The following is a 15,000-nucleotide window of genomic DNA, read 5'->3' as shown; positions in this document are numbered from 1 at the left end:
TTCTCAGCTACCATGTAATAGCGCAGTTATGTGGTCGGAATCGTTACACCAAAATATGGACATAAGGAGATTTTTAAAACGTCGAGCTCCAAATGACACAAATAGTCAGTCATCGGGATCTAAGGATACAACACAAACAACAGTAACCGATGATGACGATATGCAAACAGACACTGCTGTGAAATTGGAGGGAACACCGAGCAGCTCTGGATCAGCAGCAGCAACCGCTAGCAGTCCTGACGTTCACTCCACGCCCACAGATGCGCTAGCTGCAGGTAACACCAACAAAGATGATCTTGGAGAAAAACACAGCTGTCCCAAATGTTTCATGAAGTAGGCTACAACAAAATGCGAAATATAACTTTGCCACAATGTTTCAAAAGTGGAGAGTATTGTGTGACTGTTAATTTTTCCCTCTCAAAATGTTTTAAATGTTTCATGAAGTACAACAAAATGCTGAAATATAGGCCTAAATTGTTTTTAATCCCTCTCATTACCACAATGTGTTTTGAAAAAGGAAAGAAAAACTTTAAAAATCTTTTCGTTTTGGTTGAAGATAATATTTTAACAGTGCAAAAGTGGTCCACATTTCATTGATCCTAATTGTGTCCGAAGTTCGAACGAAGATGCGATCGCGAAGTCAAGTGGCTGTTTATGCGAAGTTCTACCGGTTTACAAATATGATTGTATTGTAGGCCTACTGTTTTTTCTTGGGTTAAAAATATATATGTGTTTATTTAGCATGTTTGTTTTGTCCATATGTGCTAGTGCTGAGTTCCCCAATAGACCTTTTTCACAGACGGCGATGACGCGTTTCCGCCTTATGTAGCAGCGTAAATCTCACAAATATTTTTATTTTATTAATTTTTAAAATATTGAGAGTAAATTTATAACATTATGCTTTGTGTTATATTACCATGGAATTCGTTAAAAAAATTAATTACCACAGCTGTGAGGGGGTTTCTATTAAAGCTGTTGAGGGAGTGACCGTAAATTTGGCATCATCTGAAATTTTAACGTCTTATTCCACCACTCTCTATTTTTCTCCTTTTCTGGAAAGTCATTCAAACGTAATAGTTGATTTTTTCTTTTGGTCTTGGGGCAAATGGGTAAGTGAAAATAATATTTGCTGTGATCTCCCATTCACCGCTGTCGAAGTTTACCCTGCAATCGTTTACTTCCGCGTTCCAAAACCTGGAGTGTGAAAAAGGTCTATTGATAGGCCATGCAGGTCTCAGCTGCTACAATGATTTTTTTTTTTTTTTGCCCCCCCTGGCTCGAATGTCAAACTCCGCCTATGGTTCTCGCTCTCAATGGGGTGTGTGACTCCAGCCAGGTCTCCATAGCAACCAAATTGGGCCGGTTGCTAGGGAGGGTAGAGTCACATGGGGTAACCTCCTCGTGGTCACTATAATGTGGTTCTCGCTCTCGGTGGGGCGTGTGGTGAGTTGTGCGTGGATGCCGCGGAGAATAGCGTGAAGCCTCCACACGCGCTACGTCTCCATGGTAACGCACTCAACAAGTCACGTGATAAGATGCGCGGATTGACAGTCTCAGACGCGGCGGCAACTGATATTCGTCCCTCGCCACCCGGATTTTAAATACTCTATCTATTTTATCAGTATGAGTGTTTCAGAATCGAACCCATGACATTGATGTTGTTAGCGTTGAGATCAGAGTGTGTGTGTGTGTGTGTGTGTGTGTGTGTCAGTGACGTACTCTTGACGTAGACCGTACTCCCGCTAGGCAGCACCACAACGTTGGAGGCGGGGCTTGCAGGTTGAGGTAATTTAACGGCTGCAGCTGCACTGGAGCTACTGCAGGGGGCCGATGCGCTGGGAGGAGTGAAGGTGGTGCTGGTGTATGAGTAACACACCACCACTGCAACACACACAAACACAACATCAGCGTGTACACAATCATGTCCTCAGTTAAAGCAGTGAGGGCATTGCTCTCGTTTGACTCTTGACCTTCTTTATTTCCGGTTTCAGCGGGCAGGAGCAACGATGCGTTCTGGTGAGCTGTAGCGCTAGCCACTGCATTAGCCGTCACAGTGAACGCCGTCTGAGGAACCAGTCTGGGCATCAGAGGAACCAAACGACGACCCTCGATAGACCACTCTGACGAACTGTTCGGACCCGACATGCTGCAGTAAAACATACATTAAACATAGATTGCCTCAACAACATTTCATTACACTTGTCATTACACGCCGGACAATTAAGAAAGTAAACATTTACATTAATGCATTTGGCAGATGCTTTTATCCAAAGTGACTTACAGAGCACTTATTACAGGGACAATCCCCCCGGAGCAACCTGGAGTTAAGTGCCTTACTCAAGGACACAATGGTGGTGACTGTGGGGATCAAACCAGCAACCTTCTGATTACCAATGTATTATACAGAGCACTTATTACAGGGACAATCCCCCCGGAGCAACCTGGAGTTAAGTGCCTTACTCAAGGACACAATGGTGGTGACTGTGGGGATCAAACCAGCAACCTTCTGATTACCAATGTATTATACAGAGCACTTATTACAGGGACAATCCCCCCAGAGCAACCTGGAGTTATGTGCCTTACTCAAGGACACAATGGTGGTGACTGTGGGGATCAAACCAGCGACCTTCTGAGTACCAATGTATTATACAGAGCACTTATTACAGGAACAATCCCCCCGGAGCAACCTGGAGTTAAGTGACTTACTCAAGGACACAATGGTGGTGACTGTGGGGATCAAACCAGCAACCTTCTGAGTACCAATGTATTATACAGAGCACTTATTACAGGAACAATCCCCCCGGAGCAACCTGGAGTTAAGTGACTTACTCAAGGACACAATGGTGGTGACTGTGGGGATCAAACCAGCAACCTTCTGAGTACCAATGTATTATACAGAGCACTTATTACAGGAACAATCCCCCCGGAGCAACCTGGAGTTAAGTGTCTTACTCAAGGACACAATGGTGGTGACTGTGGGGATCAAACCAGCAACCTTCTGAGTACCAATGTATTATACAGAGCACTTATTACAGGGACAATCCCCCCGGAGCAACCTGGAGTTAAGTGTCTTACTCAAGGACACAATGGTGGTGACTGTGGGGATCGAACCAGCAACCTTCTGATTACCAATGTATTATACAGTGCACTTATTACAGGGACAATCCCCCCGGAACAACCTGGAGTTAAGTGTGTTACTCAAGGACACAATGGTGGTGACTGTGGGGATCAAACCAGCAACCTTCTGATTACCAGTTATGTGCTTTAGCCCACTACGCTGCCACCACTCCTTTACTTTACCCCAAGTAAAGTTCTGACTCACTGATAAGCGATGGTGTTCAAGCGCTCATCATTCACAGCTCTGCGCACCTCCGCTCGATGCCGCTCTGTGGAGATACTGACAACACACAACACACTTCAGTCAACCGCACACAAGCATCTGAACGTTTGCTATCTGAATCAGTTTTATCGTCTGATACCTCAGGACTCTGCTGAGCTCTCCGAGCAGCTCTTTCTTGTCTTTAGTGAGATCTCCTTGAGCACGGAGAGCACTGACCACACCAGCGTACGCTTCCAGCTCTGCACACGTGAACACACAAGTCATATACGTTATGTGTAGAACATCACATGCACAAAGTAAACATTTGTTTTACAAACACAGAGAACAAAATATTCAATGCACATTTCATCCTGCTATATTTCTTGCACTGGATCATTTAAAGGTTTAAAGTGATTAATCGTGTGTCTCACCCAGTTTGCGCAGAATTCGTTTGCATTCATCTCTGTTGAGGTCGAGCAGGGTGGGCCACACCACCGGCATGATGCCCGACAACGGCTTCTCCTGCTGAATCATCAACTTCACACACACACACACACACACACGCACACATCAACATAAAATCCTTCATAGTTTATGGCTTTAACCTCTTCAACTCTGGGAACTTCAATCCTGGGAACCTCCACAAGGTAAATGAGCGCCACCTAGAGGTGACAATTTGAATATAAATGTTTTTCACATAGCACTTATATAGGCATGTCACATATCAAACGAAAGCTCTCGTGCTCAGGAATGTCATCACCAGTGCTGTGCAAAAGTATTAGTTTTACTAAATCAGTTACTATGAAACTGCATTCATAATGGGGTTCAGCTGGACTAGACACATCCAGACCCGATTAATGATGTTGGCTAAAAGGTCTCACCCAGTATCAAATGATGCCAAGGTTGAACGAAATTCCAGAAATGACGAGGAAGAAGGTGACTGAAACACATCAGTCTATTTCAAAGGCTCTGGGACTCCAAAGAACCCCAGTGAGAGACATTATCTCCAAATGGAGAGAGGTTGGCACAGTAGTGAACCATCCCAGAAGTGGCCGTCCTGACCAAAGTCCTCCATGAGCACAGCGATGACTCATACAGGAAGTCACAGAAACTCCGAGGACAACGTCCAAGGAACTGCAGGCGTCTCTCGGATCAATAAAGGTCACCGTTCATGACTCCACTATCAGAAAGACACCGGCCAAAAATGCCATCCATGAACCCAGAAGAACATTTAAGGCTCGTCTGATGATCCTCAGTGCTTTTGGGAGAATGTTCCGTGGACGGATGAGTGGAAAGTGGAACTGTTTTGGAAGACAGGTGCCCCGTTACGTCTGGCGTTAATCAAACACAGAGTGGCACAAAAAGAACATCACACCTGCGGTCGAGCATGATGGTGGTCGTGTGATGGTGTCGGGACACTTTGCAGCTTCAGGGCGACTTCCAATAATTGAGGGAAACATGAATTCTGCTCTCACCCTGACAATCCTAAAGGAGAACGTCCGGTCATAGCTGAACTAAAGCAGTTCTGCAAAGAACTCAGAGCACATTTTAAATCAGTAATCAAATCTGACAACACTGGTATTATAAATTGTGCTTCTTTACCTCAAATTACACAAAAATATGCAGTTTTCCCAGCTTGTAGCTAATGTGCATGTGCGTTCTTGAGTTGATTGACAGGCGATGTCTGTATCTAAAAGGTGATTGACACTTTTACCTGTAAGGTGGTACTTCCTTTATACATCCGTTGACCTTTGGGCGCTAGAGATTCTTGGATTGTGTTCCAATTTCTCCGAACATATAAATAGAAGTGGCCATCTCAGCTAAATAATCTCTGAGTTGTTGCTGCTAAAGGTGGCACAAATAGACTTCCGGGAGGAGATGTAGTGCATGATGGGCATTGTAGTTCTATAGAGTGTGAGGCCAGAGACTATTTAGAGAGAGACGAGTCACTTCTGTTTAAATGAATGGAAGAAATTGGAACGCCCAACCAGGAAGCTCTAGCATCCAACAGCCAGTGCATGTAGAAAGGAAGTCCCGCCTTACAGGTAAAAGAGCCAATCGTCTTTTAGATACAGACATCGCCTGTCAATCAACTCGCTAACAGGCATGTGCATTTTGTGTAACTGGGAGAATGGGATGAGAACAGCTGACTCTGGATCAGCGGCTCCGAGCAATGTTCTACATCGATTGTGTACGCAGAGAAAATGTCTTAGTTTCCAAAAATATTCGACATTATTGTTTTATAATAAACAAGTAGTTTGATTCATGAAACAAAACATTTTTATGATATTTTGGTAGCATTAAAAATTATTCTATTCAAGTTGTATCAACATGCGGGTTTGAAGTTGTGGCGTCTGTCACCGTGGATCAACTCGAAACAAGCGTGCACTGACATGACTTCAGTGAAAAATATGATTTTATTCACTTATTCCTTGAACATGTTAGGCTGGCATTCCCCACTGAATTATTTTATTTAATTTGAATTATTTATTTAATTTTATTTTGATCTGTATATTGTGACGGAAGGTGAAAGATGAAAATTGATTTTTCTAAGTACTTGCTGCCATCTAGTTAAGTGCAATAAGACTTTTTAGAAGTAGATAGAGCAAACAGAACCAAAACCATTTGTTTTGTAATTAGTCCACTGTACGTGTGTGAGATGAGCTTTTAAATTTGGGAATGAAAATTGCAGGCGGCATCCAAACAAATGCACCAGAGTTGAAGAGGTTAATTTCCTGCTCATCAAATATTCCTGATGATGCTTAAAAACAGACATCAACAGGTCGATAATAAGCAATGTTTAAAGAAAGACACGAGATTTAAAGGTAAAGCAGGACTCACCTCTAACAGAGCAGGACTGCTTCTTGAAAATCTCTCTGTCTCTTTAAGAGCCGAAGATCTTCACATCCTTTAGGCGAAACACGTGATCAAAGCCATGTAACTACTACTCAATCATCTAAACTACAGACATTTACTGCTGTCTCAGAACAAAAAGCTTCCTTCCAGTTTAAAAAGAAAATTTTGGGGGGGTCTGTGTATCTCAGCGAGTATTGACGCTGACTATCACACCTGGAGTCGCGAGTTTGAATCCAGGGCGTGCTGAGAGACTCCAGCCAGGTCTCCTTTGCAACCAAATTGGGCCGGTTGCTAGGGAGGGTAGAGTCACATGGGGTAACCAAATTGGCCCGGTTGCTAGGGAGGGTAGAGTCACATGGGGTAACCAAATTGGCCCGGTTGCTAGGGAGGGTAGTCACATGAGGTAACCAAATTGTCCCGGTTGCTAGGGAGGGTAGAGTCACATGGGGTAACCTCCTCGTGGTGGTGATTAGTGGTTCTCTCAATGGGGCGTGTGGTGAGTTGTGTGTGGATCGTGGAGAGTAGCATGAGCCTCCACATGCTGTGAGTCTCTGCGGTGTCATGCACAACAAGTCACGTGATCAGATGCGCCGATTGACGGTCTCGGAAGCGGCGGCAACTCAGATTGAGGTGAGTAAGCGCGCCACCACAAGGACCTACTAAGTAGCGGGAATTGGGCATTCCAAATTGGGGTGGAAATGAGATAAAAATTTAAATAAACATCTATTGAAACTAAACTGCAAAAACGGCTCATACAGAAATCTACATGGTTATAACGTCCCAATCATGGCCACAGAAATATTATGACAGCCACATTTACATATATCATTTTATTACACAATATCTGTTGATTTCCTTCTTATTTCTGAACACCAGAAGAAATAGCTATACAACAATCAAAAACAGTGAGACATTTTGAATCTGTCACTGTAACTCTTAGAAAAGAGGGTGCTATTGAAGTACAGATCTAGAGTTACGTGTTGATACACATCTCACATGGGAAGTGGTTAGCCAATCACAACAAAGGTGACTTACATGTAAGATTTAAAGGTACAGTAACAAAACAAAACCCCAGCCTGATTCATTTTTAGGCTCAGAGAGAAATCAAGAAACCTTGAGTTAATAAGATGAAAACTACTGCCTACTGTTACACAGTCTAGAGATGAAACGAGACATTATGATCTTAAAATAGAGATGTTTAAAGGTGCTTTATGTAAGATTGACAACAAGCGTTTGAAATGGGTACTACAGTCCAAATTCTAAATATTGGAGCGTTGTCTGCCCCGCCTCAGATTCGAAGCTCATGAGGGTTGCCAGAATGTTGACACGCAAACTAGCCAACTCAACATCTGTTTTAAAGGATTTCTGGGCTTTACGCTGTCTCCATCTTCTAAAGGCATCTCCAATATTTATCCTTGTCTAACTACACCTCTGGCTGTTTAGACGGATGGAGAGGCTGTTATCTCTGATCCAGTTGGTTAGCTGGCATCCATGTCTGCAGCACGCCGTGTTGTTTACCTGCAAACTTGTACAAATCTGGCAACCCGGCGATGTGGAAGCACTATTGGTGAGGGGGCAGTGGGCGGGATCACACAGGCCAAAACATAAACAGAAATTCCGGCCCGGAATGGAAACATCAAAGTAGAACATACAGACTGTAGCATTGCTATCGGAGAAACCCGTATTTCAACTTAGCATATTTCCTAATTCTCTAATGACATCGTATGGTCATTTTATGATTTAGTACAGTAAATATATGACATATAGCACCTTTAAACCAATCAGTAAACTGTACGTTTAATACCCTCTTTAGATGACAAGTGAGGTCAGTGTTAGTCATCTCGCTGTAAAACCACACAGACGCAGATATGATAGAAACAAGTCACTAATATAACAATAATCGTACAAATACAGCTCTGGAAACACTTAGAGACCACTGCAAATGATCCGTTTCTCTGGATTTACTCTTTATAAGTGTGTGTTTGAGTAAAATGAACATTTTTGTTTTATTCTATAAAAGTACTCACTAGTGTTGTCAAAAATACCGGTACCCCGGAACCAAGTCGGTACTCAAACAAAAAATTATTTACGATACCAGTATTTCTGAAGGTACCGGGGTCTACCTGGTACCCACGCAGAGGCGGGAACTTTCGAACGCTCACAACAAGCAACAGATGACGACAAGCTGCTGCGGAGTCTCGACTGAATCATGTCGAAATGAAAAGTGGAAAAAGCAGGTTTGGAAATGATTTGCATTTGAGGCTGATGAAAAGGGAAACATCATCGATCAGCAAAACCCTGTTTGTAAACGCTTCTGACGAAAGGAGGAAACACGTCAAACTTAATGGCCATACGCTGCCATTCAAAATCAATTCTAGATATCAACAATTACATTGTTACTAGTAACAATGTTCATTTCTGATATCATGAATGTGATTGTTACTAGTAAGAAAGACATTTTAGATATCTGATATTATGTTGATATCATAAATACATTTTCAGATATCAAAAATTAACAATTTTACTAGTAACCACGTAATTCTTGATATCAACAATTATATTTGTACTAGTAAGAAATACAAAGCTGATATGTGTATTCGGAATTATAACTAGTAAGAAATCAATTCTTGATATCAACAATTGATTTTGAATGGCAGCCTATGGGGACATGTCACTAGTGAAAACACAATTACAGATATCAAGAATTATAGTTTCTACTAGTTGAAATACAATTCTTGATATCTAGAATGAGCATTTTAACTAGTAGATATCGAATTTCTGATATCAATAACTCATTTTAACTAGTGAAAATTGAATTGTTGATATCCTGGAAATGAATAAAAGTTAAAACGGCTTGCCATAGAGACTCTGCCTCGGGGAACTCATCCCTCACGCGCGCTAAATGCAACTAAATTAGAACGCGATTGCTCGCGACTTATTTAATCATAATATACGTCACTGTGCATTTCTTATCATGAAGAAAATTGGCAATATGCAGCTTTATTAATATGAGAGCACTTTGCACATTAGTTTGGAAATTGTTTTTTATTAATTCTATTGTAGGCTTGTTTATTTAGGCTTTTTTAAGTACTTGGTAAAAACTGAAATTAAAAGTTGCAAAAGTAGCAGATGCTTTTATCCAAAGTGTCTTACAGTGCACTTATTACAGGGACAATCCCCCCGGAGCAACCTGGAGTTAAGTGCCTTACTCAAGGACACAATGGTGGTGACTGTGGGGATCAAACCAGCAACCTTCTGATTACCAATGTATTATACAGAGCACTTATTACAGGGACAATCCCCCCGGAGCAACCTGGAGTTAAGTGTCTTACTCAAGGACACAATGGTGGTGACTGTGGGGACCGAACCAGCAACCTTCTGATTACCAGATTACCAGTTACGTGCTTAGACCACTACACCACCACCACTCCACAAGTTGAAGCAAATCTTATAGAAGTGTTCAAACATACTTTAAGCATACATTGTTCAGTTTTGTTATAATTAAAATATAATATATTTAAAGTGTTGCTCAATGGCATATTTCTGTTCTTAGTTCTGCTGCTGATGTTTTGTATACTTTGTTAATAAAAGAGTGTTGCTTAGTAACCTGTTTTTGCTTTGGTACTGAAAATGGTATCGAGTACCGTGAAATTTCACTGGTATTGGTACCGACTACTGACATTTTGGTACCGTGACAACACAAGTACGGACCACATTTCTCCCAAATTCCACATAAAAATATTTTCATTTACAGCATTTATTTGAAGAAAATTACAGCTGGTCAAAATAACACAAAAGATGTCGTGTTTACAGACCTGGAATAATGCAAAGAAAACAAGTTCATATTCATTATTAATCAACACAATATTAATGTTTAAACTTAGAGTTCAGAAATCAATATTTGGTGGAATAATCGCAGCGTTTATGTGTCTTGGCATGATCTTGGCATGATCTCTGCCAGTCATTCACAGTGCTGTTGGGTGACTTTATGCCACTCCTGGTGCACAAAAATTCAAGCAGCACGTCTTTGTTTGATGGCTTGTGGCCATCCATCTTCCTCTTGATCAAAGAGGTTTCCAATGGGGTTCAGGTCTGGAGATTGGGCTGGCCATGGCAGGGTTTTGATCAGGTGCTCCTCCATCCACACCTTGATTGAGCTGGCAGTGTGGCATGGGGCATTGTCCTGCTGGAGAAACCAATCCTCAGAGTTGGGGAACATCATCAGAGCAGAAGGAAGCACGTTTTCTTCCAGGATATCCTTGAACGTGACTTGATTCATGCGTCCTTGCTGAAGCACCCCCAGATCATCGACCTGGTCATCTAATGGTTAAACGGAGACGCCTTCAAGCCACAGTGTCTCGCACCCACTGTGACATTTGGTGGAGGATTGGTGATGGGGTGCTTCAGCATGGACCTGAACCCCATTGGAAACCTCTGGAATGTGATCAAGAGGAAGATGGATGGCCACAAGTCATCAAACAAAGATGCGCTGCTTGAATTTGTGCACCAGGAGTGGCATAAAGTCACCCAACAGCGACTGTGAATGACTGGCAGAGATCATGCCAAGACACATAAACACTGCGATTAAAAATCAGCATTATTCCACCAAATATTGATTTCTGAACTCTAAGCTAAAACATTAATATTGTGTTGATTAATAATGAATTTGAACTTGTTTTCTTTAAACTGATAATGTTGCAGTAGTCTCTTATATATAATTTAATCCCATATACACTCAAAACAATGTCAGTTTTATTCTTGCAATTGCAAGTTAAACACTTCGCCCCACAGCAAAAAATAAACACGTTTTTCAGATGTTTGTCAATAATAATAATAGCCACGTTTTAAGGACTTCAAAAAAAATTACATTAGTTTTTATTGTCAGTGTTTGTGAAGTGTTAGCTTTAGCCTTTAGTATGTTTAGTGTTATTAATGTTAAACCTGAGCTGTGTATGTGTGTTAAACTGCAGCAGATGATCAGTATAATGATCAGTGTGTCATTTATAGTTGAATTCTGTTCTTACCTTCATTTGCGCACAGTCCTTCACATCCGCCAAAACACTCGGGCCGCGCGCATAGCTGTCCAACGCAGAAGCCCAAATAAAAGTACAAATATTTAGAGTACACAGTACAACACAACATCTGAATACGTCTAGAAGTACAAATAGCGCTTAAAATATTATATATAATATAAGCACATTATCATAAAAACGAATAAAACACATATAGTCCGCTCAGGCAGTGATTTGGGCAGCACATTGAGGATGCGCGCTCTCATTGTTGACATTCTTTTGTGCGCTGGAGAGAGAAGCGCGTTCACGCGGGTTACGTGTATTCAGTATTTAGACGACGCTACTTTTCAGAGCGACTTAAAATGAGGAACACTAGCCTATATATATTCAACAATATAAATTAAATATATATGTACATTGAAACTCTGAAAAACAGAACATAGAGAATTGTAATAATTTCCCAACCCGATAACGCACACCCATAGAACAAATCTCTTTAATTAAATATTCATTCATTATGAGAAATATCAATTCCGTCTGTTGTCATGCTTGTTTGTTTATTTCCGTACGGCATGAAGCGTTATTTAACGTCTGACGTCACTACGTGGTGACAGATAGACTTGTTCTCATAGAGAGAGATGATTGTTTGTGGTTTACTTTTTTTGATTTTCTCTGACCCTGAAGATTGCTGTTTTTGGTTGTTCAATATATGCTGTTTTATTTTATTCCACCACTGGGTCTCTGGTATAAAGCAAATAAAAATGTGTTAAGTGTGTTTTCTTTTTGCTTATTAATTTATTTTACCTATTCACTTTAAGGGATTTATTATAAATCTTGAAGCACTTAATTACGTTGCGGAAAGTAACTCAGTGGTTCTATTATCAGGGGAGTGAATGAAGACAGTTTAGTTTAATTTGTTATCTTGCTTTTGTGTGTGGATTTTTGTATTATTGTTTTGTTTTTTTTGTTTTTGTTTTTTTTTTAAATGTAGGTATGATTGAGTGTGTGTGTATTTGGTGTTGGCTCTCATGTTCACCTCTTCTTCACTTTCACGATTTTTACCTCACGAGGTTAGTTAGCTTTATTTTCATTGATTACAAATATATATTTTATGGGTAAAGGTCTCCATGCTATCCATCTTAATATCCGTAGTTTACTCCCTAAAATTGATCAGCTTAGAGCTTGGCTGTCCTATAATAATCCCAATATAATTACTTTGTCTGAAACATGGCTTACTAATAGTACTACTGACGCTATTATTCACCTTGAAAATTATGTAATGTATAGGGCTGACAGAGGTTCCAGGGGAGGTGGAGTTGTTACTTATATTTCATCTAATCTGAGTTCACAGCTAATTATTCCTGAGGTGAAACCTGAGCTTTTCGAAGGTATCTTTGTTAAGATAACTCTTCATGCAAATAAACATTTGATAATAGGCAATATTTATCGACCTCCTACAGCTCCTAAACTAGAGTCTGTTAAGAACATTTTAGCTACGGTATCATTACTGGGAGACTCGAGAGAAATTATTCTGCTGGGGGATTTTAATTTAAATTGGAATGATTCTTCTACATTCAAAGAACGTAATATGGTTAATGGTGCTAATTTGACTCAAATCATCACTGAGCCCACTAGAGTCTGCTCTAACTCTAAATCTCTCATTGACTGGATTCTTGTTTCTCATCCAAACAGAATAATGACTTCTGGAGTTCTCTCAGACTGCTTTAGCGATCATTCCATTATCCATTGTATCTGGAAAATTGCTACTCCTCATCTTCCTCCTAAATATATCAAGGTACGGGAAACTAAATTATTTAATAATAATTTATTTGTTAATGACCTTCGGAGGATAAATTGGGATAGGTTCTACTTAATTCCTGATGTTGAAGCTGCATGGGATTTTTTTTATACTGAAGTTGGGCTAGTTATTGACAGACATGCTCCATGGAAATCCATTAAGGTTAAAGGCCATCATCTGCCCTGGGTTAATGGTGATCTTATTAATCTTTTTAAAAAGAGGGATAGGGCCTGGGTTAAACATAAACATGCACAACTGCCTGAAGACTGGGAGAAATACAAACGATTACGAAATTTATGTACAACTCAAACAAGAAACGCTAAAGCCTGTTATTATCGAGATAGCCTGTCAAATGAACTAAGTAACCCAAAGCAATTCTGGATGCGAGTTAACACTCTAGTTGGTAAGTCCAATATTACTTCAAATAATATGATAATTAATAATGAAATAACTAATGATCCAGCTGTGATTTCTAATGCCTTTAGTTTGCTTTTTTCTCAAATACCGCTTGTCCAACCTCCTGTTTTTCTCGCAGACCCGTGTCTTAACAGCCAACCCTGCGGTAGTTCTTTCAAATTTAGACTGGTTAGATCAATGGAAGTTCAACAGGCTATTAATAAGCTTTCCAATAGCAGTAGTCCTGGCCCTGATGGTCTTGAGGGTAAGTTTATTAAACTTGCCTCGCATGTACTAGCACCACCATTGGCTGTGCTTTTTAATATGTCATTTGATACATGTGAAGTGCCTCTTGCTTGGAAATGTACTAAAGTTATTCCTTTGCACAAAGGTGGAGACTCACAAATTCTGAACAATTATAGGCCAATATCAATAATTAATAGTGTGGTTAAAGTTTTTGAGAAAATAATTTTTAATCAATTATCTGGTTATTTATCTGATAATAATTTACTTACTCAATGCCAATCAGGTTTCAGAAAACACTTTTCCACTACCACTGCTCTCTTAAAACTCTCTAATGATATATTTTCTAGTTTTGATGACAATCTGTGTACCGGTGCCATTTTCTTAGATCTCTCCAAAGCCTTTGATTTAGTTGATCACTATATTCTATTGGATAAATTGCATGCTATTGGTCTCGCGAGATCATCTTTACTCTGGTTTAATAGCTATTTTCATCATCGTCGTCAGGGGGTATCCTACAGGGGTTGTCAGTCAGAGTATACAGGTATAGTAAAAGGCATCCCTCAAGGTTCTTCTTTGGGACCATTATTATTTTCTATTTTTGTTAATGACATGCCCTTATGTTGTACAGACTGTAATATTCATCTTTATGCCGATGATACAGTCATTTACTGTAGTAAACCCACTATCTCCGGGATAAACCTCGCTTTACAGTATGACTTTAATTCTATACAGCAGTGGCTATTGGCAAATAAACTTCTCCTTAATAAATCAAAGTCCTACTCTTTATTATTCCATAGAAAAACCTTGGATATAGGTGAAAACAACCTTAATCTTTGTTTTCTTGATTCCTCTCCTTTAGAGTCAACTGAGACCTTTAAATATCTTGGTGTTTGGTTGGAAACTGATTTATCTTTCAAAACTCATGTACAAGCATTGACAAACAAACTTAACTCTCGTCTTAAAATACTTTATCAATCTGTTAAATGTTTTAATTTTCCGGTCAGGAAAAGAATAGTCTTACAGCTGCTTCTGCTTATTTTGGACTATGCCGACATTATTTATCAGAACTCTCCTGCTTCTTGTTTGCATTCCATTGATGTGGTCTACAACAGTCTTTGCCGTTTTGTTCTCCGTTGTCCCTTCAGGACACACCACTGTGTGTTATACAGACAGTTGTCCTGGTTGGCCCCTTCGGCCAGGAGACAGTCTCACTGGTTACAGTTTATTTTTAAAAGTTTTTACTTGAATTATCCAGTTTATCTCAAGCAACACTTGGTGCTTTATAATTCGCTATACAGCCTGCGATACAATGATCAGATTTTTTTTGTTGTTCCTAGAGTTAAAAAACAAGTAGGCAAGTATGCATTTTGTTT

At 40.2% G+C, this 15,000-nt stretch overlaps 1 protein-coding gene across 4 annotated transcripts in view; it reads right to left on the bottom strand.

Moving 5' to 3' along the window:
* LOC127635563 (BRCA2-interacting transcriptional repressor EMSY-like) overlaps nucleotides 1–11,261 on the bottom strand; it is a 20,955-nt gene extending 9,694 nt beyond the window's left edge. For 2 of the 4 annotated variants that reach the window (XM_052115672.1, XM_052115674.1), the window contains exons 1-7: nucleotides 11,200–11,261; nucleotides 6,161–6,227; nucleotides 3,751–3,856; nucleotides 3,480–3,579; nucleotides 3,323–3,397; nucleotides 1,971–2,146; nucleotides 1,720–1,881 (exon numbers count right to left, since the gene is read on the bottom strand). In XM_052115672.1, the coding sequence (XP_051971632.1) occupies nucleotides 1,720–1,881; nucleotides 1,971–2,146; nucleotides 3,323–3,397; nucleotides 3,480–3,579; nucleotides 3,751–3,853 (616 nt within the window). In that variant the 5' untranslated portion in view covers nucleotides 3,854–3,856; nucleotides 6,161–6,227; nucleotides 11,200–11,261. The remainder of the gene's footprint in view (nucleotides 1–1,719; nucleotides 1,882–1,970; nucleotides 2,147–3,322; nucleotides 3,398–3,479; nucleotides 3,580–3,750; nucleotides 3,857–6,160; nucleotides 6,228–11,199) is intronic. The other 2 variants (XM_052115670.1, XM_052115673.1) reach the window with 1 other exon arrangement.
* Between the last annotated feature and the right edge of the window lie 3,739 nt (nucleotides 11,262–15,000).

Source organism: Xyrauchen texanus, chromosome 43, assembly GCF_025860055.1.
Source record: "Xyrauchen texanus isolate HMW12.3.18 chromosome 43, RBS_HiC_50CHRs, whole genome shotgun sequence".
NCBI lineage: Eukaryota > Metazoa > Chordata > Actinopteri > Cypriniformes > Catostomidae > Xyrauchen > Xyrauchen texanus.
The sequence above is the reverse complement of the archived record's forward strand: the minus strand, read 5'-3'. Positions and strand labels throughout refer to the sequence as shown.